Source organism: Gavia stellata, chromosome 4 (genome assembly GCF_030936135.1).
Source record: "Gavia stellata isolate bGavSte3 chromosome 4, bGavSte3.hap2, whole genome shotgun sequence".
NCBI classification, from domain to species: Eukaryota; Metazoa; Chordata; class Aves; order Gaviiformes; family Gaviidae; genus Gavia; species Gavia stellata.
In genome coordinates, this window is record NC_082597.1 from 60072595 (window position 1) to 60098273 (window position 25679).

At 39.3% G+C, this 25679-nt stretch overlaps 1 protein-coding gene across 3 annotated transcripts in view; it reads left to right on the forward strand.

The window, feature by feature from the left end:
- The window catches only part of LARGE1 (LARGE xylosyl- and glucuronyltransferase 1), a 208959-nt gene that overhangs the window by 59212 nt on the left and 124068 nt on the right, over positions 1 to 25679 (forward strand). For all 3 annotated transcript variants that reach the window (XM_059815933.1, XM_059815936.1, XM_059815935.1), the window contains exons 3-4: positions 2277 to 2359; positions 12624 to 12747. In XM_059815933.1, coding sequence (XP_059671916.1) covers positions 2277 to 2359; positions 12624 to 12747 — 207 coding nt within the window. The remainder of the gene's footprint in view (positions 1 to 2276; positions 2360 to 12623; positions 12748 to 25679) is intronic.

Genomic DNA, 25679 nt, shown 5'->3' on the forward strand with positions numbered 1-25679 from the left:
GAAAAGGAGGAACAGACTGAGTCTTGCAGCATGCTGTGGGCACAAACTTTGGAAAAAAAAGGACTAGGTTTCTATTCTCTCTGAGGATTATTGCTCTTTCCTATAGCTTATTGCAGGCAGGAATAGAATTGATAAATAGTATCAAACACCCCAGGGAGGCTGAGCGGAAGGTATATGGATGCCTGTGTCTCTGAACTGGAGAAGGACATTCAGAAGAGCAGCAAGTGCTGTCTTCTCGCTGTGCCCTGGCTGAAACAGCGTGCAAGACAACAGCACCTGTGAAAAGACACCAGGGAAAGCATACTTTTAATTTTGAAACAAAGTGCTTTAGGAAAAGGAGAACAGATGCAGGAAGTCCTTGCAGAATAAACTCTGATTTTGTGGGGATTTGAAAGGTGGAGAGAGAGGCTGTGAGGAGAGGTTTTCTGACAAGTAGAGGTAGTATAAAATGATGTTGACGGTGGTATAACAGTGCTATTCTGTCAATGCCCATAAAACGTTTGTGTCTGGTCCAGTGTCTTCAGGTGAAGTGTTTAAAGCAGGCATGAAACCATTCTCTGTTAATTTGATTTTAATTGGCATTGAACAGAAGGATCTTAGGCCTTCCAAAAGCCTGAAAAAGACCAGCTGGTGACAAGAGAGGAGGCAGTGCAGGCAGCGTCAGGAATCTGCACCCACAGGAACCCATGCCTATAAGTATGGTACAAACCACTGCTGCAATAAAAGTTGTCAATAAGCAGCCTCTGTTCTTGCCTATTGTTATCACAAGAGAGAAACACAATCAGTTTTTGCAAAATGCTGAGCATGCTCAACTCCCATTGACTTTAACATAAATTTAAAGTGCTGAATACCTCACAGAGCTGTTGCCATAATGTACTGCAATACCTTCTTTCTCACACCTCTCTGGACAGACAGTTGCCTTATTAATTCAAGTCCTCTTAAAACTTCAGATCTTCAATGTGCCTCAGCTTGTGAGGCACACTAGGGCTGGAGGCAGCTGCGATGTTCATGTGGGGATTGCACAATGGCACAGCCACTTAGCAATTATATGATTCAAATTGTGCCCTGTACCAGGTGATGTTAATCGATGGGGCTATGGATTCTTTAGACGTGCCCAACACATGCCACCTCTTGTGTAAATCTGCTTCCATTACAAGCCAGACTTTGGGAATCTATGACGACGTGAGGAGGCAGAATTCCCCATTTGTTATGTGCGTAGTGGGCTTTCTGTGGAAAATGAAAGCTGTGTGTGTGAGAAACAGCTAACTAAATGGAAGCCAAATAAGGCTTCCCTGCAGTTTCACAGCTGTGTCCCCAGTCGCAGCTTTGTGCTTCCAGCATGGTGAACTCTCCTTCGTTTCTGTGACCACTAAGAAATAGAAAAATGCAGAAGCTGGGGTCAGAACTTGCTAAGATTAATTTTCTTTTGTCCCCAGGGAATAGCAATGGCTAATTTTAAAACCAGAGAAGAGTAACTTAACAACATTTTTCAAATTATTACTTACTACCTTAATAATAATGACTAGTAGCGCCTTTTCAATTTTCCCTTTCCTCTTGAAGAGATGAGTAAACCTCTGCCTCATATTAAAAAGGGAGGTAAGAAGGTACAGAATAAGTGGTAATTTGCCAAGGTGCTGGGGTGGGAAGAATGTGTGTGGGAGTTGTATTTAACTTCACATTAACACTGCCCGTACTACTAGTCACAAGCAGGGAAGTGACCACCTGCCTTCACAGCTCGTGTCCTGTCTTATCACTGGGATGCACCTAGCCCCTGGCAAACCAATTGTCCCACACATACGCATTCATCAGAGCTTGCTCTCCCTCTCCTTAGTAGCTGTCCTTAAGACGGAAATAATGCAAAATTTCTAAGAGCATATCTGCTTCTAATTATCAGACATAATTTTAAAATTCAGTTCAGAAGGTTAAAGTGTCTGCATGTTTGCATATGCAGAATTTTGTGTGCTGCGAAATGGGTATATGTGTATGTACACATACACACACATATGTTCTTAGCTAATAAATGCGATTCTGTTCAGACATCTGATGTAATTTAGGGATAGTAATGACTTTGGAATGATGATGGTGTTATAACTCAATTAAGATGTTTTTAACAAACTGCCTCAAGTGGGCTGCAAACAGCTGCAAAACGCCCACTCAAATCTTTAACAATTGCTGCACTAAATAATAGCACTGTCATGTATGTGCTTTCCTTAATGAATGATAGAACACAGGAGCAGGCTTTAATTTTTGTTCTTTTTGTTCCTTTTCTCCCACAGACCATCCATGTTGCCATTGTCTGTGCAGGGTACAATGCCAGTCGGGATGTTGTCACACTTGTCAAGTCTGTCTTATTTCACAGGTAAAGGTAGCTTTCTTTTCTTGTATATTGTATATCTGATTATGGCTAAATAAGCTCTTTTTACATTTGCTCTCTTACTTCAAAAGAAAGTCAGATTCCCTTCCCTGGTTGCTTTTTCTTTGGAAGGAAGGAAGCACGAAATTTATGACCACCACAAATAGATTCACCTGTGTAAAGATTTCTACAGTGAATTAGAGGGATCAGAGATCCACCTGCTACTCCTGTTGCATTGTGGGAATAGTGACAGTATCCATCTGTACTGTAAAGCATCTGCACACTCCTGAATGTTGTCAATAATAATAATAACAGCATTTGCAACCTGGTTTTAGCACATGGAGCACAGTTAGATCCCAAAATAAAGAGGCATAAATGTACAAGGAAGACAAAACAACCAATTCCCTTAATAAACAGCAGCTCCAGAAAAAGAGAAATGGTATTAAACTGTGTGTGGGCATATGTGTATATCCCTTATCCAGTTTAGTAATGTCTCTCAGAGATGTTTTCCAACAGTGTTGCAGAAAATGGATCAAAGTAGGGACATGAGAGACTAATCAGACTGTTTGACTCAAACAGGACAAATAGACTAATAAAACATGCGTAAAGTATAAAGAGTTTACTAAGAAGGTAGTTTCAATACACTGCTTTATATTGAATGATATTTTATACGACGGAGGATGATTCTTGTTCATGTTGTGTGCTAATATCTTTCTATAGCTAGCTGGAGTGGGGCATTCCAGTCCCCTAACTTCCTCCTTATGTTTGCCTCCAGTCCGCTGCTGGAACAGTCTTAGTAATCACACCCTTACAATGGTTTTAGTACACCATTTTAACTATTACCCATTTTTGGTAAGCGTCATAAAAGAATGTAAATGCTCACCTTGTACAATGTGGAAAAAGACTCAGTAAATATTATTTAAGAAGTTGACTAGAGTGCAGGTGGAGAGGGGAAATTCTCCAAAGTATGAGAGCACATTTCACTATCAACACATAGCCGTTGCAAGTCTTTCCAGAAGTAGCATGTTCATGTTAGATGAGGGCTAGGAGCAGGAAAAACAATGCTAACATAAACTTAACAAAAGCAAAACAACAGTAAAAACGTGTATGATGCTCTGTGCAGAATTTTTCTGAACGTTAAAATCCTGTTAAATTTTAAAACTGTATCTACTTCCAATTAGACTTTTGAATTATTCAGTGTAAACTGGCTTTATATTGCAAAGATGTGTAGGGTTTTGTCTATTTTGATTGTTGTTTCTAAGGGATTTCTTGCAAATACGCATTTTTATGGTGATACGAGTTATCCTAGTGGTTAGCTTCTCCCCATTTTTCTCTCCTAGTACTTGCATCTGTTTTGAGAAGACTCTAATATTCTGTAGGTTTCAAAATGTGCTGTAAATAATAGGAATCTCACAGCTCAAAGGTTTAAACAGTCTCTTTTTGTGCTACTTAAAGGAAATGTCCCTGTTTTACATAAGCCATTCATCTGAACAATTAGCAAACTTATAAACAATTCTGCCATTATATAGCAGAATTATGTAATTTGGAAATATATCTAATTAAAAATATGAAATCAAAACAAAGGGAAGTAACATGGGTATTTCTAAGTCTGGTGGATTCTGCCCTTGTCAAGAACATATTCGCTGTTTGGCTAGCAGGCTCATCTCAAAGGATTTGTCTAGCTCAGCAGAAGTGATCAAGATAAAGTCCAGTATAGCTAATGAAACTTTAGTACAGTTAGTTACATTCAAGATAACCTATCTCGCTTGTTTGCTCAAAATATACTTAAAGAAAAATCTAAGTCCATTCCTGCCTAGAACTAGCTTTTCTCACTAGGCATTAAATTGTTCGCTAGAAAGGGAATATGTTGTCAAAGAAGAGACAGAGCTTCTTACAGACATTTCTTCCTTATCTTCTAGAAAACACAGGCTTCTCTGTTGATGCTACGGCTACATGTGCAGAGGTCCATGCCTCAGAAACAATCCTTTCTTGGATCTTTATCTTTGGAGTAGCAATGGTGAAGAAGCCTGGAGAATAAACAACAAACAAACAACAAACTCAGCTGAAAATTCATTTAGAACCAAGATTCCTTGCATTGGTTGCCATGCGCAAGCAATGTTATCTTGGAGACTGGTAGGCACTTCAAAAATTATGATGATTGGAAAGAAAGCTTCTTTTAATTGATAGGATCTATTTAATTGTAGGAAAGAAGGATGGAGACAGGTCATGATACTGCATTAGGAGGAATGAGTTAGGAAAGTTGGATGTGTTTGGTTCAGACGGTGGATACTTCATGACATCAGTAGCAAGTTCACCATCTGACTTGAGGGTCATCAGTGAAAACAGGCATGGAAATGTCTCTTCTTCCAACCCCTAAATGTGCACCAGGGAATGCATCCTAGCTGGCATTGTCCAATAAGCCAAGAAAAACAGACATTTGAAAGGACTGTATGTTTCTAGTGGAGAAGAAGTTTGCTTGTTCAATCCTAATCTCTAAAGTTAGACTACTGGTCCTTCATTTGTAGGACCACCACATTCAATCTCAAATATAGTTTTGCAAGAACAGAACATGCCTCGAAACATATTGTAAAAGAGATATTTTTTTTTTCCTTTTTGAAGTTTCTGATGATCAGTGTTCAACCAAACCTGATACAGCTAGAATTTGCCAGTAACAAGCGTGTAAGAGAGTGCATTGTACAATTGAAAGACGCTTGTGTAGAAGTCAGCTGTTACTATGTAGCCAGGCACAGTGTGGATTCTCCTTGAGCAGCTGTACCATTACACCTCAATCCTGCCCTGCAACACCCTGAATACAATCTACTGGTTAAACAACTGGTCCCTCAAAGCAACCACACTTAAATCCTCGTCTGTTCCTGCTGCACATCACTTGGCGTTTGTTGTAACGGTACTGATTTCAGTGAATCTGTCTGGGATTCATGGAGATGTCATGTGCTTTTATTAGCATTTCCATCTAGTTTAGTAATTAAAGGATGTTTTAGCTGTGCATTTTGATACGAAAAGAGGTGCCTAAATTCCATACTTCTGTAGGGAATCCCTACTTCTCTAATAGAAGAATTCTGAGAAAAGGAGGGCATGTCAGTCTAATCATCTTCCCTCCATGCATTAACATATTTGTTATACCCCCAGCTTTGAGCCCGAGTGCTAGATAGAGAGACACAAAACAGCAGGGGTGCTGGGTCATTAAGAATAAAAGCTACAGGAGTTTCTATAGGTGGAGTGTTCTGTCTCTTCTGTCTTGCATGAATGTACAGCAAGTCCTGCATATTGAACATTTCAGCTCTCCCCAGGTCTAAAAAAGCAAGTTTCTGATTCTGGTCATACTATAAATATTGTGAGACCTAGGCAAGCTACTTGTTCAAACCATTTGAGAAACTATATCTGTCTTCAGGTTCGAGAGTGGGGAGAGGGAAGGGGTGGTGTGGCTGATTCCTTATAAGAACACCATAGTTCGGAAATGTGTTTCATTCCTACTGGAAAAGGAGTTTGATTCCAGTTTTGTCTTTAGAAAACGTATGTTCAAGCCACAAAATCCCAGCAGCTTTTAACACCTAGTTTGACACAACTGACAGTCTGTTCTCAGGAGGAGACTCAGCAGAGCTGGGATAGTGCAGGGTTTGCAGACTGTGATAAATATGCATTGGCAGTGCTGCACAGAGGGAATCTTGTAGAATGAGTACTTAGTCCTAGTCTGTAACTTTCCTGCTTTCGTCTCTCGGGCATCTAGTTCCTAATTACAACAGATTTTATAAATCTTTTGCAGGGGCAAAAAATCTTCTTTCTGAGCCAGTTTAACACAGCCAAGCTCATATCACTGTGTCCTAAGTGGAACTTAACTTTAGTTTTACCCAAGCAAAGGACTAAAAAATAAAATTAAAGATATTGGGTCAAATAGGCAAAATGAAATGCAGGTGCTTTTGGAAACAATGCATATAGCAGTATGCAAAAAGTATCTGCATTTCTTTTTCAAAACTGAAGCAGTGTCCTGTGGCTAATAACTCTCCTTGAAACTTTTGCAACTACTTGTCCAAGTTACATTGGTCATTTTCAAAGTTTTACTCTGTTTCTGAAAATTGTAAAGCTTCAAGTGCCACAGAAACAGCCCACGAGTTACAGTTTCGTATTACAAAGATCATGTCTGTCTCTGCTTAGGTAAGTCTTACCTTGAGTAAGAGATAAAATGATTTTTAATGTAATCTTATCTTTTCCAAAGACATGCTAAAAACCATGTTTCATTTGGGAACAAAGAAAGACCAAAATTACACTATTATAACATGTAGCTGGCAGTTAGGTCAACCTGAGAATCTGTGAAAAGTTAACTTCTCTTTTGTGCCAGCTAATACTGCCTTTTTTATTTTTGTCCTATGTTGGTCCCTCTTCTTTGGAGAAGTCGTTATGGTTACTTCTTTAGCTGTACGCTCCATCTATCCAACAGCAATAGTGGCATAGTAATGATGATGGGGTTTCGTAGTGCAAACAAAACCAGTCAACTAGACAAATGCTTTCTAATACGAAGTAACCTCTTTGCTTTAAGAAGGCTGCTTATAACCTTAAAGATAAGCATATGTCTAAGCATTTTTAAGATTAGGATATTGAACTTTGTTATAGATTGCTGTATGAATAATAAACTTTTTTTCTTAGAGCAAGTAGAATAAGGCAAACCAAATGAAAATCTAAATTAAATAAAAGAATGACATGTAATTTCCAAGTAAGAGTCACAAGTCAACACTGGCTAGTAATTAAAGCTTATGTAATCTAATGGCTGTATTCCATGGAGACCACTTTGCCTTAATGGAGTTAATCGGAGAATTTAAAACCTCTGTCATTGATTCCAACTTTTCTAACATGTCAGCCTAATTTGTGGGAGTTTCTTCTGGTAAAAACTGTAAAGCATGTACTGGTTTCTCTGATCCGTATAGATGCATCAATAATACACACCTCTTTTTGTATTTTCTAGCTGTCCTAACAATGGAGGCATAATCGAGAAAGCAATGTTTAAAAAAAAATCTATGCATTAAATCTCTTATTATTTCCCAAAGTGCTTCTGTAAATTAACACAAAACAAGAAGATCCATCAATGAGGCAGCTAGTGCATCTTTAAGATCTCTCCAATAGTTTGGGGAGCATTTTAATCACTACTGGATGTGAAGGGGTATGAAAAATCTGTAATGATTTCCACATTAAAATTCTCCCCATGTGAGAAAGGGATTGCCATATGGGCATTAGGAAAATAAAAATTTCCCAAGCTGCCTTTTATAATTTCTGTTTGAAGTTCTTGTAACCATTTGTTACAGATATAAAAGGTATTACCTTGTTGTGCTTCCCTTAATAAAGTATAGGTTTTGGAAATAAACCCACTGGGCTACTGACCTTTTTATATTCTTAGAAAATAAAATTCCTGTGTTAAAGAGAAAGAACTGTGCAACCAAGCAGCTGCTTTTTGAATTGCTAACAATTGAGCTATGGAATAATACAGAAAGAAAGAGTGAGTCTTGGTTCACTACTCCCTTTTTCAGTTGAAGATTTTTGTATTTAACTCTGTGGCAGTGGCTATTCAAAAAGAATGGGCCACAAATGCTTGAGCGAGCAGATCAGTTTTGAAATGTAAAAATAAGACATAATAATAAAAAAAAAATAGAAATGGGTACCTCAGAATAGGCTTCTAAATTCATAGCCTGACTTTTAAAATTACTGACTTCTTTTCATTTTACTAAACTTTATATGACCTCAGCAATTCTAAAAATGAGAGCATTCATTTAAGCTTCTATATTTAGGTCTAAGAGCCTGTATTTAAGCATCCATGCTTGAAAATCTTGGCCAGAATCTCTTTTCATTCACTTTTCAGGAAAGCGATTTAGGAAAATAAATGTGTGCTCTTTACATATGGTTTACTTTGTCAGATTGTGTTCTGATCTTAAGATAAGTGGAAATAATTTAATATATGAACATTTCCAGTTTTCTGAATAGAGTGGTTAAAAGCTTGAGTTTCCACTTGATGGGAAATACCCATATTTTGAAATGGCATTCTTCCACATTAAGACATTAGCGCGTCAGCATTTTCCATGTAGCAGAAACTGTGAAAAGTTGTAGTTGGTAAAAATTCAGATGTTCAAATACTTTGAGGTAAATGAGATTAAGTGGTTTCTGGACCTTGGGAGAAATTATCTGGCTGTTTCAATACCTACTTCTATAGTGAGGAATCTGGAAGACCTGGGGCTCAGAGTTCAAGGGCTGTCTGTTTTCAAACCCGGGACACTAGAAACCTTAACTTCCAACATAAGAATTCACATGAATGCTGGGAATTTTCCAAAAGCTATTAATTTTGTAAGATAAGTTTATCAAAATTGTCATATATTGACCTATATTATTCCACAGTTGCATATACTGTCACCATTTACAGTATAGTGCTTTCTAGCAGTACAAGATATAACCAACCTCTACCGTGTGTGGTTCTTTCATTGTCTTGATGTGCTCAGTGGAAAATGAGTTATATGGGATAACATATATGTTAAAAATAAACACAACATACAGCTGTGCTTTGAGTTGGTTAGAGAAGTTGAAGTCAAAGGAAGTCCATCTCACATTTGGAATGAGAGAAGAGAAGGTTTGTGTTGGTCATCACTTTCTCTGAGACTTGATTCCAGGTTCCCTTCAACCAAAGAAAAATGTCCTGCACTGAAGTCCTGAGGCTCAGGGAACTGGAAATAACCTGTTTGGTCATCTCATTAACTCCCCTGCTATTGCAGGAAACCACAGCATTGAAATCCTTTTCATAACTTGATCTACCTTCACAACAGAAAGAAGTCGGTTTTTTCTTTAACCAGAGCATCATGTTTTTCCAGTTTCATGCCTATCAACTTCCACTAGCAAACTTCAGTGTCTTCAGCACCTCGTTAAAATTCTTCAAAGGCCATGCCACCCTTCCTTGTTAACCAAGTGAGGGACTCTCCAGCCTTCCTCTGTAAGACTCGGGTATCTCCCAGACTTTTTAAACTGTAGCTGCTAAATGCCTGTGAAGGATAGCTCTCCACGTAGCTATCCCTTAACTTATCATAGGAGCAATACAGTTTGATTTCAGTTTTATAAACCTCATATCCCAAAATGTCTCTGTCCTGGAAAAAGACCAATCTGAAGAATGGAATAGCTTTCACTGACACCAAATGGTACAGCAAAACATCTGAGTCTAATGAAATGTAGCTTTCAGTGGAATCCTTCACAATATTCTGATTGTCACCCCTAATTCTTACAGCCAGTGATTCAGTCATGTTGGCTAATAATTAAGAGGAAAGATGGCATCCCTTTCTCATATCTCTTGAGAAAGATTTCTCATCTTACAGAATCTCTTCTGTATCTTTTACAATGCATGCTGGTTGATCTTTAAGCTTCTAAACTTGTTTCATAAACACTTTGAAGCAATCCATATCTTTTAGGCTTTGCATATTGCAGACACCAGAAGAGGTAAAACATGTCATATGTGTGTATGCTAGTACCGTTACCTTTAGAAGGTCTTCCAGGTTTGACTCTGTGCTCTGTTGGCTTCTAGCACCATGCTAAAACTCACATTTCACATAACTAAAGCCTTTCTAAAGTTTTCTGTGAGTGATGCACATTTAATTGTAGATGTTAGCAGGTCACTATTCTGTTTTGGGGATATATTTCTGTAAGTGATAATCTTCTGCTTTGCCCCTGACAAATACTTTCCTTCCAGCTGAATCTTTACCATGAGGCTAACAACTTTAAAGAGATTTCTGTATAGGAGTACAACTACTCCTTTTTTCTTTTTCCCAGTAGAAGCTGAACTAAAGAAAATGTCACCCACTTGTTCCCATTTAAGTTTCATACACTCTGGGTCATTCAGATAAGTATAAACTGCTACTGAACATCTGAGTGTCTTTGTTTCAGATTTTTTCTTTTCAACTAGTGTGTTTCATCTTCAAATGTTTTATATCAATTCCATTTAACTAAATGATGGTTTGAAAGAAGATGTAGCTTTCTTGTTTTTAACTGATTTTTTACTCTTCTTATTCTACTTTGCAATATATAGATAAATGACCCTGGAAAAAAGGAAAAGAAATTACTAAAGAACATCAGCTGGGAAATAGTCCTGCCAGATACCAGACTCAGCCCCTGCTAAGCAGAGGGACCTGTGTGGAACGTGTATGTTGACGTTCAACACCTATTTGCCTTAAGATAGTGCTTTGCCTGTACCCAAAGCTACTAGTGTTGTACTTTGTTTCTCTTGGCCTTTTCTCTGCTAATGAAATGTATTTCCTGATCACTGCTATTTCCTGATTTTTTCTTGGCAAGGTGCCTGGTTACTGCGGAATCTGCATGAGCCGGGATGTCCTCTTCTTCCCTCCTGCTGGGCTGGTGAAGCAGAAATAATTGCTGTGATCCCTTTAGCTTGGTAATGGGACGCTCAGCAGCTAGCAGCCTACGCCCTTCCCTCTCCCCTCCTCAATCCAGGACAAGCTGGAGATCTAAAGAGCTTTGTCTTTTTGGAAAGCATGTTGTTGCTTAGTGTTTTGGATATTGTTAAACACAGATCAACTGCGGGTTTATTCTGCCGTAATGATTATCTATATATAAGGCTTCTAACCAGCCTTTTTCTGCTTTTCTTGTAAGCACGTAATTTGATCCACAGTGCCCTTGAAGCCAATACAACAGCTTCACTGACATCCCTGGGTATTGGATTGGATCTTAGGTGCAGTATTTCTAACACTGCAAAATCCAGGCATACATTGCTTCTCACAAGAATCTCCTGTTTCAGCTGAGAGGTGTGTTATGATACTATAAACCATGATACGCATTTTTACGTTTTCTTGTGGACTTTATTCAGTGAGAAACAGTATTACTCATCAAAGCAAGAAGAGTAGCATTAAAGAGAAAAGCACATCTTGTTCATTAATGCAGGAAATGGAGAAAGAAATAACCATCTTTTGGGTTACGCCCAAAAGTGTCATGGAAGTAAATTGACCTGAACTGACATAGATTTCCTCACTTCTCATTCACACAGGAGAATATAGTAGCATCGGTCGTCTTCCACTTTAACCAGCATCTGTAACTAAATGCTCCTCTTTTTAGATGAAAAATATCAGTTAGCAAGTACACCCATTCACCTTTATAAATTTCACAGAAATGAGACTCCACTCTTCCACCCTAGGAATTGAAGAAAGGTTGAGCCTATGCTAAAGTCTAAATAAACCATCTGTCTTCTTAGTGGCTTTTGCAAACTCTGTCCTTCTCTGCTAACAGGGAAAGCTGCTAAGCTAGGGATAAACATGGAAGACTACAAATCGTGACTAACTTCCACTGGCAGGTTTTCATAGTCCTACAGCAGAAGCTGAGTAAAGACCAGACTTGGTTGCTTACTGTACCTCAAAGAGAGAAGCAAGGTTAAGGGATTTAAACATGGTATTTGTAATGTCCAAGTACACATTACTATAAAAAAACCATACACCTTGTCAAACCTTGCCACTTACGCTGATACTGGCTTCACTCATCTTCTTGTGAAGCTTTTGACTTAGCACAAGTCCTATAGGTACAGAGGTGAACCCAAATCTGGTGTTCTGAAGTGAAATATTTTCTTTGTTCCTGCTTTTTTTCAATCCTCCATCCCTCTTAGGAGCAAGGTTTGTGGGGAAATTTACAATCTCCATTCTATTCACTATGGCAGTAGCTAGAAGGCACTCACCTGAAACATCTAATTTTGAGTTCCTGTAGGACAGCTGTTGATACCCCGTTTACTTTGCAGAAAAGATGCGTGTAAACTCAATGGTCCTGGAATTTCACCTCATTCAGACGATTATTTTTTTAACCTTCCCTCCCCCCACTTCTCCACAGACAGTTGTTCTTGCCACAAAGATAAATTACCAGATTGACCTAGAAAACTGAAAGCATTCACTTTCACAGCTCAAGTCCACAAAATGGTATTAACTTGGTCTTCTTTTAAGGAGCTGGTAGAAGGGACCAGATCCTTAGCTGTTACAAATCATCACATTCCACTGAAGTCAAAGGAAGTGTATTTATTTACAACCACCCAGAACCTGATCCAGTATTTCTAATTGTCATGTTTATTCAAATTGTAAGTGTCTCAGCATTTTGGCCACAGAGCAGGACTCCACTGAACATGCTGTACACTTTACCTTGAGACCTTAGACATAGATAAAGCTTTGTAAGTTCTGATGTTGTCCTTTTACAATAGGAACTAGAAACCTTCGGACTAATGCATTTCTCTCCCTTCTCATATCAGGCGAAACCCACTCCACTTCCACCTCATCGCAGATGCAATTGCCAAACAGATCCTGGCGACTCTGTTCCAGACATGGATGGTCCCTGCTGTGCGCGTAGACTTCTATGATGCAGATGAGCTCAAGGTAAAGAAAGACAGGCACAAATGTTACTCATACAATTCTGGTTTCACGTCATCCCTTTTTTCTCATCTTGCTGGTTTGGGGACTTGGGGGAGAACTGCTGGCTAAGATACTCTCCCTGGCTAAAACTAATTCTAACCCACGTGATTGTAACCCCAGTTATACTTAACTAGAAGATACTAAATGGCTAAAATCAGTACAGTTTCTCCACCAATGGAATATGTGGTTTAGCAGCTTAGAATTTTACTTGCTATCAGAAAATTCTGGTTGCCCTGGTTGAATTGCATCTGATCACATTATGTTTTGCTAAGGATATTTCTTTCTAGTAGCAGTGGTAGAATCTTAAGTATCTTGTTGAATAAGCCCAAGTCTGTTACTGGCAACACTCAACTTCCCTGCATTCCTTAAGCATGAGTGTGTAACACCGTAAGTACACACACTCTGATCGGGTATCAGTATTACATTTTTAAATAGTTAGCTTTTTTATCTGGATGCCCTTTCAAAAGGAATGAATATGAAGAAAGGAGAGTTCGGGTTGGGGGGGGAATCACTTACTCAAACCATAAAGTAATTATCTTTTCATACTTAGAAAGTTTAAATTAGATCACGGAGGCACAGCATTGAGTTTGAACTACACCTTTTTTAGCTGTGGAGGTAGAATGAAGTATTCAGATTTTAGCATTTGGAGTTGGTGGCAATAATTTGTATGATTTATCAGACTGTTCTGAACAGCACCCTGAAATAAGGAAAAAACAATATTTAGCAAATTGCTGGGCTAATTAAGGGGAAAATTCAAAGCACACTATGTTGTAGAATCTTGAGTACAAAAAGTGGTAGAAAGAGGTGGAAAAGGGAAAAAATGATCCTTGAGAAAAATATTTTGTTTCTAGGTGGTTTTATTGTTTTATTGGTCCTTCTACGTGAAGCCATAAGCTGATACTAACCTAATTAGCTAGAGGTCTCCCTTTTGTTCTTTATAGCTTCATATCAAGAAGGAGATTTGTTCTTGTAAATCTTGTACGTGTCTACACGTGTTTACATGTGTTTTTCTGCAAATTGTAGGATTTTACAGTGCTTAGTTAGCCTCTCAGCTGGGCAAGACAGACCTCTTAGTGTTTTCCTTCTGGTCATTTGGGTATGGACCAATCTAGTTAAGTAAATAATAACCAAGAGAGCTTACTTCAGTGATCCCCAACTTGCTGATTTATAGGCAAAACACTGTGCAGATGAGGCTACAGAGCAAAGTCTTGTTTTGTCCCACCCTCTTCACTCAACTTGAATTTTTATGTGGTCAGTGACCTAAAGCAGCATTGGACTGTCTTGCATGTAACCCATAGGCTTTAGTTTGGGGACCACTTTCTTACTAGGTGCAGATATTGATGCATAAATACATCTTTCCAGGTCTGCCACTCTTGCTCAGAGCTCATCATGCTGCATTCCAAGCGATTTCCCTGATTTCAGTAGCCAAAGAACACAATATAAAGTAGTACTCAGCATAGATGAATGTGACAGACACTGCCAAAGGACAGCAAAGAGTTATAAATATAAGTGGAGTTTTAAAAAGCCAGGTATGATGCTTGTTCATATCCAGATCGTTCTGCAAGTTTTAGCAAAGAAGACAGAGGAGCTGATTACAGACAGCTGTAGAAGCTCATCTCATTTGTTTCCTACAAAGCCTCTAAAGAGGTTTTAATGATTGTTTTGGGTTCATATATTTCACCTGTACTCTTGGGAGCTATATTATGCTGTCCAGTGTTAGGAAAACATAAAGCTGATGCTGGAATGTTTACTGGAAAGTCTACCTTTCTGTAAAGTGATCTGTGAATCCAGTGTTACAGTATATACTATGTTTCAGTTTTAATGACCCTCTATAGTTCTTTCTTAAACCTATCATCAATGCCAATTGCTGACATTTAAAAGGGTTTAGACTGAACAGTAGCATGAGAATTTTCTGTTTAGCTTTCATTCACCAATGTTTCATTGTTTTGGAACATTTTAGCTGCTACAGAAAACATTTCATTTCATGTTTGGTTTTTTCCCTTTGGATAAGTATCAGTATCAGGAGCTGGTATGTTAGCTTAAGTCCTGGGAAAAGTCCTGCTGCTTCTGCTCCTGTTCCTGCTCAAACAGTGGAAGGAAGAACATAATGTTAGATCCTCCATAAATAGTATGGATGCTTTTTTGTTTTCAAGTAGCTATTTAGAATTCAGGCAACACTTTCCACTAGAGTATTAATTTTTTAAAAAGCCGAATTTGGAGACTAAAATATTTGGCAATGTGTCTTAGCATATCCTGCGGTTCTTAAAATGTATGCTGTTTAGCTTAGAGTTAGAGCAACCAGTGTCCTGAAGGAAGGAGTGGAAAATAAGGCTCTGCAGTGGGTGTCATTTTCTCTCAGGTTTTAGAGGAGAACTGGACGCTTCAGTGCAAGAAAGGGAAGACAAGGTACCACTGATTATCCCAGAATTTATAGGGCCAGCAAACCAACATATTTGCTTTGTCTGCTGCTGTGAATTAAGCACGTCAGATGTTCCTTTTAAAATTTAGAGAAGACTTATTTTTCCTTTTGCAAGGTGACACAGCTGTTCATGTTCATCCTGCACCACAAAGAGCCTATGTTCATTCTCTCCCTAGAGGTGGGTGCTGCCAAACTAACACCAGCCTGCTTGGAAGAGGGATGGAGCACAGGAAATGATGGCCAGGGAGACGTCCGTCTTTGCTTGAGGCAAATGATAGGGGATGGGGCGGAAGAGAAGGACAGTTGGCTGTGGAGCTAAGCCAAGATAACAGCATTTCCAGAAAGAGGGTCAGACACAGTTGAGATGGGAGCTTGCTGAATATATTTCTTTTAAACAGCTAGTTTGATGATTGTAACAGTCATTTCTACTAAGATGCTTGTAACCTCCCCCAACATAACTTGGCCTGTCTCCTCATTGCCTTGCCAATAACCACAAGGGAGATCTATGCTTAAAAGCTCTCCCTCAACTTAGAAGCTGTTCAGATTGTGAACTGTACTGCCAGTTCAATTCTCTCCCATTAACTAAACTTGCTACTGCAGTTAGTAATCAGCAATAAGCATGCTTGAAGTGTGAGCAGCTGATAATGGTGCCAGTAATTGAGCCATTCCATAGCTGCAGACTTCATTCTTGTTCTACTCAGTATGGCCCACACATAACTCTTCCAAATTTATGTGGTCACATATGACTCTGACTACAAACTGGAAAGTTGCTTGGCAATGTAGATTCACTTCATAAGATCACATTAGCCATGTTACTCAGCTTTGGTCCTAATGCAATAGATGTAGCTATTACAGCAATGCATCCCACAAAATAACTGGAAACTCAAAATTGTCTTCTTTGAACATTAAATAAAATAAAAAAACATACCTGTGAATCATTGATCTAAAAGACCCATTACAGCTGTGGCTTGCAAATATCAGGCTGCAGGATATTGTGGTTTTTTCAGTCCAGTCTTACATGAAGAAACTCCAGAGCTAACTGTTGAAGATGTGCAACACGAGCACTTAGCTTCTACATTTCATTATTCAACGTGGAATCTCATGTCAGTTCACTCACAGGGAAGCATAGGCATTAAACCCTATGCATTGTGATCTGCATTGGCCCAGAGCAGAAGGAGAGGCTGATAAAGCAGTATTGTATATATGACCTGTAGAATACAGATGAGGCGAGTTTGTTTTCCCAGATGTTGCCTGACAGACTGCCAACAACACCAGGTGAACTGAGGGAAGCAGAAGGTAGAATGAGCAGTTGCCTGCTCTGCTGTGTGTGAATCTTGATGGCTCAGATAAACGTAGTCTCTTCATTACTGGTAAAGCAGAAAAGCCATGTCCTTTAACTAGTTGAGCCCACAAACATGCTGCAATTGATCTGTGAACTTGAAGGATGGTGAATAGATTTTTGAATAGATGAGCATTTGACCTGAAAGTGAAATGTGAAGAGCTCCCTACTTTGCTGCATATATGGACAATTTTTAGTGTTTCCAGAAACAGTAGACCACAAATCTCACTACCAGTGCTGCCTTAGGTGATTTCATATCAGAAATACTGATGTAGTCTGCACATTCAGTCAAAATCAGTGCTGTGATCCAGAGAGCAAAACCAAGCTGGGATAAGGCATGGCATAAATATCACCTGACTTTAGGCATTTACTTAAGCATGAGGTGAGTCACTCCTTAGCCACTTCCATCTGAACTGTGAAGGCAGTTCACTAGGTCAGACATTGACATCATTTGGTCAGATAGATGGGCAAGGTCTATGAGGTTTTAAGCAGAAATATAAAGTTTAATTCTTTAATTATAATTGTAGTGTAGCTGGGTCTCAGTGCTGTGCCTGTGTGCACTCCCAGTGCACTTAAGTTCCTAATTCCCAGAGTGGTCCAGGAATTCCCAGGCTGGTCGTCTGCACAGATGAGGTAAAGGGCTGGTTTGAGACAGCAGACCAAGTTGAAACTAGGTGATTGACTGAACTGCTGGCCATCTTCACAAGAAGTATTTGACAGTTTGTTACAGGAGCTGTCCCAGTGAGAATTTCAGACAGTTCCTGAGATTTCCCAGGCAGTCCCTGCTGTGCCTAGACCAATTTGTATGCTTAAATGTGTTGATTAACAACCTGGGTGGAGAATCTGGTTGTCCCAGAGGTTCCCAGACAGTTCCTGCTGCAAAGTTAATCAATTGTACAAGGGTAAGATAATCAATAGAAACAGTTCCTACATGTGTAGACATGATCACGTAGGACAGTCTTTTGTACATACTTAAGATAGTTAGGAAATGTTTTGTATGTAGATTAAGGTAATCTATAGTGATGGTACCTAAAGGGGGCCTACAAGAAAGCTGGAGAGTGCATGTAGTGATAGGACAAGGGGTAATGGCTTTAAACTGAAAGAGGGTAGATTTAGATTAGATATGAGTAAGAAATTCTTCAGCGTGAGGGTGGTGAGGCACTGGAACAGGTTGCCCAGAGAAGTTGTGGATGCCCCATCCCTAGAAGTGTTCAAGGCCAGGTTGGATGGGGCTTTGAGCAACCTGGTCTAGTGGAAGGTGTCCCTGCTTATGGCAGAGGGGTTGGAACTAGATGATCTTTAAGGTCCCTTCCAACCCAAACCATTCCATGATTCTATGATTCTATGAACAGATTATTATCTCAGTGTTAGTCACATCAGCTGCAGAGGATAACAACAATAGCGGTCTTGATAAAGCCACGAACAACAGAACTGGCCAGCATTCTCCTGCGTTTCACCATCTTCCTGGTCAAGCAGTTCCATTGGGTGTTGCAGAAGCAGCCATCCATAGTGATCTATTTTCACAGGGCTAGTAACTAGATACTAACTATCATGGATTATAACAGTTAGACTATACTTGCATTGCACTGCATGCAAATTATATATTGTTCAAGGGCAGTGCATGATTGTTTATCTGTTAAGGAGTTCACTGTATGCCTCAGAGGCAGACACACAAAGTTATAAAGCAGACATACGTTACTTTCCTTCCTTTCTTTTCCACTTCATATGCAAGATCTAATTGCTGTTAAAGCAATACAGGATGTGAAACACAGCATCTGTTTATGTTTACATTCATTCACACAGTGGTAGGTATTTGATTAAAGTGTTTCTACAGCACTGCGGTTTTGGTCAAATACTGTCACATGTTATGGTGGGCTTGCAATGCTCCTGCATTTCACCAACCTTTTGTCTTTCTGTAAACTGGCCTACTGTACATGTCAGTGAAATAATAAGAATAGACTGCTGTTTCTTCCTGCCCTTTCCCTTTCTTTTTTAAAAAAATATTTATTTTTTTAAAATGCAAATTTAAGATTTTGAAAACCAAAGTCTATAATCAAAACATTGTACAGATTTTCATAACTTGCATGGCTTAGTTTTAGACTTACATTTCCACATTATAATTGAGATTTTGTGTATTTGCTAATGAACATATTGAATAGCAGAAACGTGAAGTCTCAGGTGATAAAATATGCTCGTGGTTGTGACACAATGCTACCGTGCTAAGAACAGGGTCTTTTATCCATGTTTTTCAGTACAGATGCCTGGACATTAACAGAACAGGTTTTGTAAGCCAAGATATTTTCCCTCAGACTGCTTGGGAGGAAATGAGTATCCACCAAGAAACAGACAGCAATTCAAACTCCCCAGCACAGTGGAACCTTTGTGAAGTGGTCAGAATCTATCTGTGCAGTCTGAGTAGCCTAATTAGTACTTCCACTACCCTCCCGATTCCTCTTCTGCACAAAAAAAGTCATGCAACATTACAAATTATTATTAGATATGTTTTCCATTATTATTCAGGCCTAGAATATGAAAAAAGTAATTTTACATAAAATCACACTGGGTCTTAAATTTCTGCCTATTCAAAACAGGCGGTGATGAAAGAATTGCTGTGGAAATTGGTGAGGCTGGTCAGAAATTGGTCATGAGAATGGGAGTCATGGTGCTGTTACTGACTTCCAGCAGTTGTCACCTGCTTAGTGACATCTGGCTTTCATGAGCAGCCTCACCTCTGACTTTGTCTGTCGAGGGAGGCAAGATACCAAAGGTGGAATAGCTTTTTGCAGATTTTTGTGTAATTTCTCCTTGGATTTAAAAATGCTGTCAGTTAATTTAAGATTTGGAACTGTAAGAATTTGGTATACTGGGATGAAGCCCAGTGGGGTGCAAGAAGGTGCAGTATTTCCTGGGCCTCTTTCAAGGGTCCCAGTCTGCCTGCTGTATTATATTGTGCAGTGCTTCTACTGCACAACTGGCTTTTCCAAAAGAAAGCCTCATGCCTGGTTATATAAACCCCTTACGCTTTCCTACTGCTTCTGGTGTTTTAGAAACATTGGAGTTCTTTGTCAATTTTATAACTTATCTCTAACTGTTGTGGGCTTCTCTGTAGCTCTACCTTTTTCTTCATTCTAGGGAAAAGCAGTACAGTCACTGTGTACTACCTCCACCAAGAAGCCATGGTAGCTGTTCTTTTTAACATAGGTGAAGTGAGGAATAAGGAGCCAACTCTCTTCCACTGCTGTTACCCACATTTGTATCCTAGTAGCTGACTGTGACATTTCAATAGTAAGGATTCCTGTTTGGCATTCAGCTTCTTAAACGTCACTCTTATAGCAGCAATATGTGCTGCACCTCCAGGGAAGGCTATTTTAGCAGAGAATGAGAAAAAGTTGAATTACTGCACGAGATTTTCCAAAAATTATTCGGTTTGACAAGAATTATCCAATGTGCCTTGGAAAAAGAGAAGTTAAAAACACGCAGTGCCTCAAACTGACTGCTGCCACTATTGTTTGTGCTATGTATCCCCATTACAATAACTGCTATCTCGGAACTTTATCATCTATCCATGAGACATTAAAGCATTTTTCTGTCCTAACCTTGGACATACGGAAATTATTTAACACTTTCATCTGCATAAGGGATATAGGTTGTATATCCCCTGTACTTGCTGGGGAGAGTTAATGGTCATCCTGTGTTCCAGCACAATTTGTTTTCTTAGCACTACAGATAAAAAGTTGGAAAGACATGTAATGACTATGGTCTTAGATCTTAATAGCTTTTTACTTGCTCATAAGGACACCTCCCTGTCATAGGGTATTCAATTACTGATAGATGACAGTAGTGACTGTTCAAGACATTCCTATTCAGGATTGGTATTGATGTGAGCATCTTATAAAAATGTTTAGTGATCCTTGCTTATAGATTTACAAAGAACTGAAGTGTATATATTTCCATGTCTGATTGATAAGCTGAAAAAAGATAGCAGGCTGGAAGGACTTGAAGAATATCCTTGCTTCACCACCAGGGAGCTGGAATTGTTAGAATTCATAATTTGTAAAGTACTTGGCATTGTCTTGGTGTTGAGAAACAACTGGAATTCAGGGAAGCATTGCACGATAGTTCAGATATGAGCTTCTTCCTACAGAGTGGTCCAGCAGGCAGTGTAGGCAGAAGGTATTCTGAAGGACTAGGGCTGAAATGGTCATTCTTGTGGTGAAAAATTATGTTCATCTTACCTGGGCACACCTCTCTGTATGACACTTTTTCACAGCACTGGAAATTACAAGCCATGCTGTGCATCTGACGTAGCACGAGCACGCAGTGAAGTGAAGTCACTCTTCTCATAGGTCTGCGTAAACCATCTCAGCCTGGGTAAGGACATTCAGGCTGATTTGGAGTTCGAGTACCTGCTTCAAAGCAGAGATATATAAGGTTATTAATTAGATGCCACTGATGGTACCTCTTTTTGAATCAACTTGATATGAGAACATTTGAATTTCTAAACTGAGAAATTTTATTTCTGTTAGTGGAGGTATCACCTTTCAGATCAAACTGACTTAATCCTGCAAAAGTTTCATTTTTTGAGGGTAAGATGATGGTGTCTAGGTCTCACCTTTTCAGCAACAAAGATGAAAACTCAGCAGTGTTTCGATCCCCTGACAACTTTCCCATCTACTGTTCCATTACTTCAGGTTTGACCCCTTTGACAGTTGTATGGATTCCACAGTTTTTAGCTGATACAGTTGAAAGCCTGTATAAAATTGTTGCAGCTGTATTGTTTTAATCAGCCATTTAGGAGTATTGTTTTAATCAGCCATTTAGGAGCTGTGTTCACCTGTCTATCTGACTGCATTTATATCTGATGATCCTTAGGGAGAAACTACAAGATTACATGGAATTAGGGTGACACCAGTGGCCTTAGCCCTCACACCAAAAGTTTCAAGAAGTGTAAGAGATATACGCCTGCTACACAGACACTTCCTTTAAACACCACTCATGCAAATTCACTATTATCTGAAGTATTTGACCATTATTTAACCTAGGCAAGAAGCTAGGCTGGTGTCATGAACATCAAGCTCAGTATTTCTTGCTTTGGAGGAGCCCAGCTTTCCCAATGTGCTGGTTTTGGCTGGGGTAGAGTTAATTTTCTTCATAGTAGCTAGTATGGGGCTATGTTTTGGATTTGTGCTGGAAACAGTGTTGATAAAGCAGGACTGTTTTAGATATTGCTAAGCAGTGGTTACACAGAGTCAAGGCCTTTTCTGCTTCTCACACAGCCCCACCAGCAAGTGGGCTGGGGGTGCATAAAAAGTTGGGAGGGGACACAGCTGGGACAGCTGACCCCAACTGACCAAAGGGATATTCCACACCATATGACATCATGCTCAGCATATAAAACTGGGGGAAGAAGAAGGAAGTGGGGGACATTCGGAGTAATGACGTTTGTCTTCCTAAGTAACCGTTACGCGTGATGGAGCCCTGCTTTCCTGGAGATGGCTGAACACCTGCCTGCCAATGGGAAGTAGTGAATGAATTCCCTGTTTTGCTTTGCTTGCCTGTGTGGCTTTTGCTTTACCTATTAAACTGTCTTTATCTCAACCCACGAGTTTTCTCACTTTTACTCTTCCGATTCTCTCCCCTATCCCACCTTGGGGGGAGTGAGCGGGCGGCTGTGTGGTGCTTAGTTGCCGGCTGGGACTAAACCATGACACCCAATTATGTCTTTATTTTCTTCAGATTGTTTCTGTAGTTAGTGTGGTGTTGTTTAAGAGACATCTCTTTCTAGTAACAAAGAAAAATAATATTTTTTTTTCCCCCCTGTCGCATTCAGTGCTTCTTATACTAGGTTATTGTTAGTATTGCTTGTTCATAATTGTAATATATTTTATCCTTTATTATCCTTTTTATCCCAGATGTATTCCTGGAGCTTTTTAGTCTCCAGGAGTTTTGAACTATTATCATACTTACCATTGGAGAAAAGAACACTGCTTCATGTAATTTTTGTTCTCTTGAAGCAATAATTGCAATATAGGAAGTTCCCATTCACCTGGCCTCCAGCCCTGCAGAGTGGAGGATGATTTGTTTTCCTGCAAATTCTTTGCTTTTGCTGAAAATAAGAGACCTAATAATTCTTTATGGGATATGGCATTTATTCTACCATCTGGATGTGTGTTCCACCCACTAATGGCTTCTTTCTTGGTGCAGCATTTTCAGCTGTTGAAGTTTCATCGCTCTTGCTCTGAAGGTAGAAACAGTAAAAGTTTAGGTCTGGAGAGAGGTGATTTTACTGGTGAGATGCTGGATAATATCTAGTGATTTCCTCCTGAATAGAAGAATGAATTCTTTTATTAATATGTATTTGCTATGTTTTGACCTCATATTAGGATGTCAGAGTTCTGGTGGACGTTGCATTCCCACATCCTTTCAACAAATCATCATTTTTTGCAACTCTAGCTGTTGCATTGAGGTGCATTCTGTTTTGTATTGGATACGAACAGGACTAGATCTTTCGGTCTTAAAAGGGTGAAAAGTCTTTTCCTCAACATTTTTGGGGTTTGGTTGGTTTTTTTTTTTTGCACATGATAAGTAATATTTTAGACCTGCAGTTCCCTACCGGGTATTACTTGGTTAATAATAGTCACTGTAACTGTTCTGCTACCTTCTTTCATCATCCTTAAAAAAAGGGCCCTTGCCCAAAATCCAGTAGGGAAAAAAATCCCACTTCAGATACATTTTTGTCACTGAGCTGAAGCTATTATCTGTCCAACATAACATGCGTTTATGCAGGAGATGGTGTTGCTTTTTATTCTGGACAGTGTATCTTGATGATACCTGTATAATATCCTGACATCCTGCAAAATACAGATTGGATGCCTGTGGACTTTGACTCCAAGAGCTGCATGGAAATTTGCCACGACATGTAATGGCTGCATCTAACGTTCATGTATTTGCATAGTTACTAAAATTAAAAAGCTGGCAATGCTAATATTTTCATGGATTTGTATCTCCCCTAATGGATTAGTACAAAGAGCTTGTTGATTGAGTTCACTAGCAATTAAAGCGTGCAGTTGATCTTTCTTATCTTTCCATACAGGTGAAGTGAGAAGGGCAGCGATGAGTTGCTTTTGACCACCGGCCAAATTCTAGCCAGATCTACCTGTCAATCAGTTTTTAGCAGAAAGCTCTGGCTTCCTGCCATTTATTTAGTCCACCTTGTGTGTCTCTTTTCACTCATTCACTGGCAGGAAGAAAAAAAAAAAAAAGGCTTTATCTTACCTTCTAGGGAAGACCTGCACTTTTGCCTCTGCCGGAGAGGTAGGACTGGGAGGCTGGTGTTTGGTTTATTCTCACTGACCTCTCTCAGGATGCTCTGACTCTTGTACGTCCTCCACCCCTGACTGCCACACTAAAAAACAGCTGGAGTTGAAGCCAGAGGCCCCAAAGGAACAAGAAACAGCACTAACTGAGACTGGCCAGACTTCTCTATTCTGCATTCTCATCTTGCACAAATGAGTAGAGAAAAACAAAGAGGGCATTCAGCATTTTGGAGATAGCAAGAAACAGTGGAGAAAATTAAGAATGTCTCAGATGAGAGTAAAGAAAAGGACTCAGAGTCAAATGGAAACTGGCCATTTGAGTTTGGTGGGGCTAAGCGAAGGGGGAGGAATGGAAACCTTGTGGAGGAAAGCCAGCCAAAGACCTAAGGGGAGGGAGATAATCCTCAAAGATCTCAGGAGGTGAATTACTATTTGGTCATTTCTTTTCTGAAGAAGCTGTATGGCTGAATATCTTGTTACTTAAATGGCAGAGACAAACAAACATTCATTTTACTTTATGTAACAGTCTGCAGTTTCATCTGCATAAAGCATGTTGGTTCCAAACATGGAGTATGGGTTAACTCTTGGCACCCTCAGTTAATTTTGTTATTAAGGAAGTTGTTTTGAAGAAGCATTCTTAAATCGGGTTTTTTTCCTCTTCTCTGCCCTTTGTGTATATGTGTGTATTGGTGAGAGATTTGGAAAGAACTAAGAAAAAAAAAAGAAAAACAAGCATCAGCATCAGTGAGACTATGTTACAGACTTTGCTACAGAGATGAGAATTAATTTGCAGTTGTTCTCCTTTGCTATATGCTGATGCTAATTTGGGAGGTTTTGTTTGTTCTGCCTTTTTAATATCTAATCTTCCTTTCCAGTTGTGGCTTGCTCCATGGTTTCTGCATTTGCTCTACATTATCCAGGACCCAGAGATTCAGATAATCATCCATTTCTATCTCAACCTTTTTGCTCACTGCTATTTGTATCCAGACTTGTTGCATGTATGTGTGGAAGATATCATCTGTTCATAAAGCAGGAGATGAGGCAGAATTCTATTAAAGTCACCAGTGCTTCTGTGATGAGTAAGAACAACAGCAGCAAAGGCCAGCAGAAATAGAAAAATAATTTTAGCAAAAATGTATGAATTCCCATCTCCTCACAGTTGTTTTTCAGTGTGAATTATTATTATTTTTTTAAATACTCAGGCACCAGAAATTCTGAATCTAGAAAAGTTACCAGCTTTGCTGGATTCCTTGTTTCCTTGACAACCATTCATAAAAATAGTAAGGACCTGTTATGGGGGGGACTATCAGTATAATCGAAACCCGTGGATCACCTAGGAAAAAATTAAATTCAAGGTTGAAGTTACAAGTTATCCAGTAAACATTAACAGAAGAGTCTGTTTTTGTTTAAATAAGGCTCTTCAGTTAATGTTTGCTGGATACCTGACAAGGATGGAGCAAAGGCAGTGATTTTCCAAAGGTGAGATGCAAGGTGATTCCTTTTGGCATTCCTCCTGAGGAAACTATTACAGGTGACAGTCACCATCTTCCTCCCAGGCTCTTTGGTCATTTGGAATTGGTCTCTCTCTCTTGCTTTTCATTCTTTTTTATTATTATTATTTGTAAAAAATAAATGCAGTGTGCTAAAGGCAGGCATGAATGTTACCCATATTTAATTTTAACCTGCTATTCCCCTCTTTTCTCAATGATTCAGTTAACACAGTCTCAGCAATAAGATGTTGATATTGCTCTCCTGGAAGCAAGAGAGTGAGAAAGGGGATCAGCCAGATGTCCCTGCAAAGAGTTTAGATATTGTGAGGTAT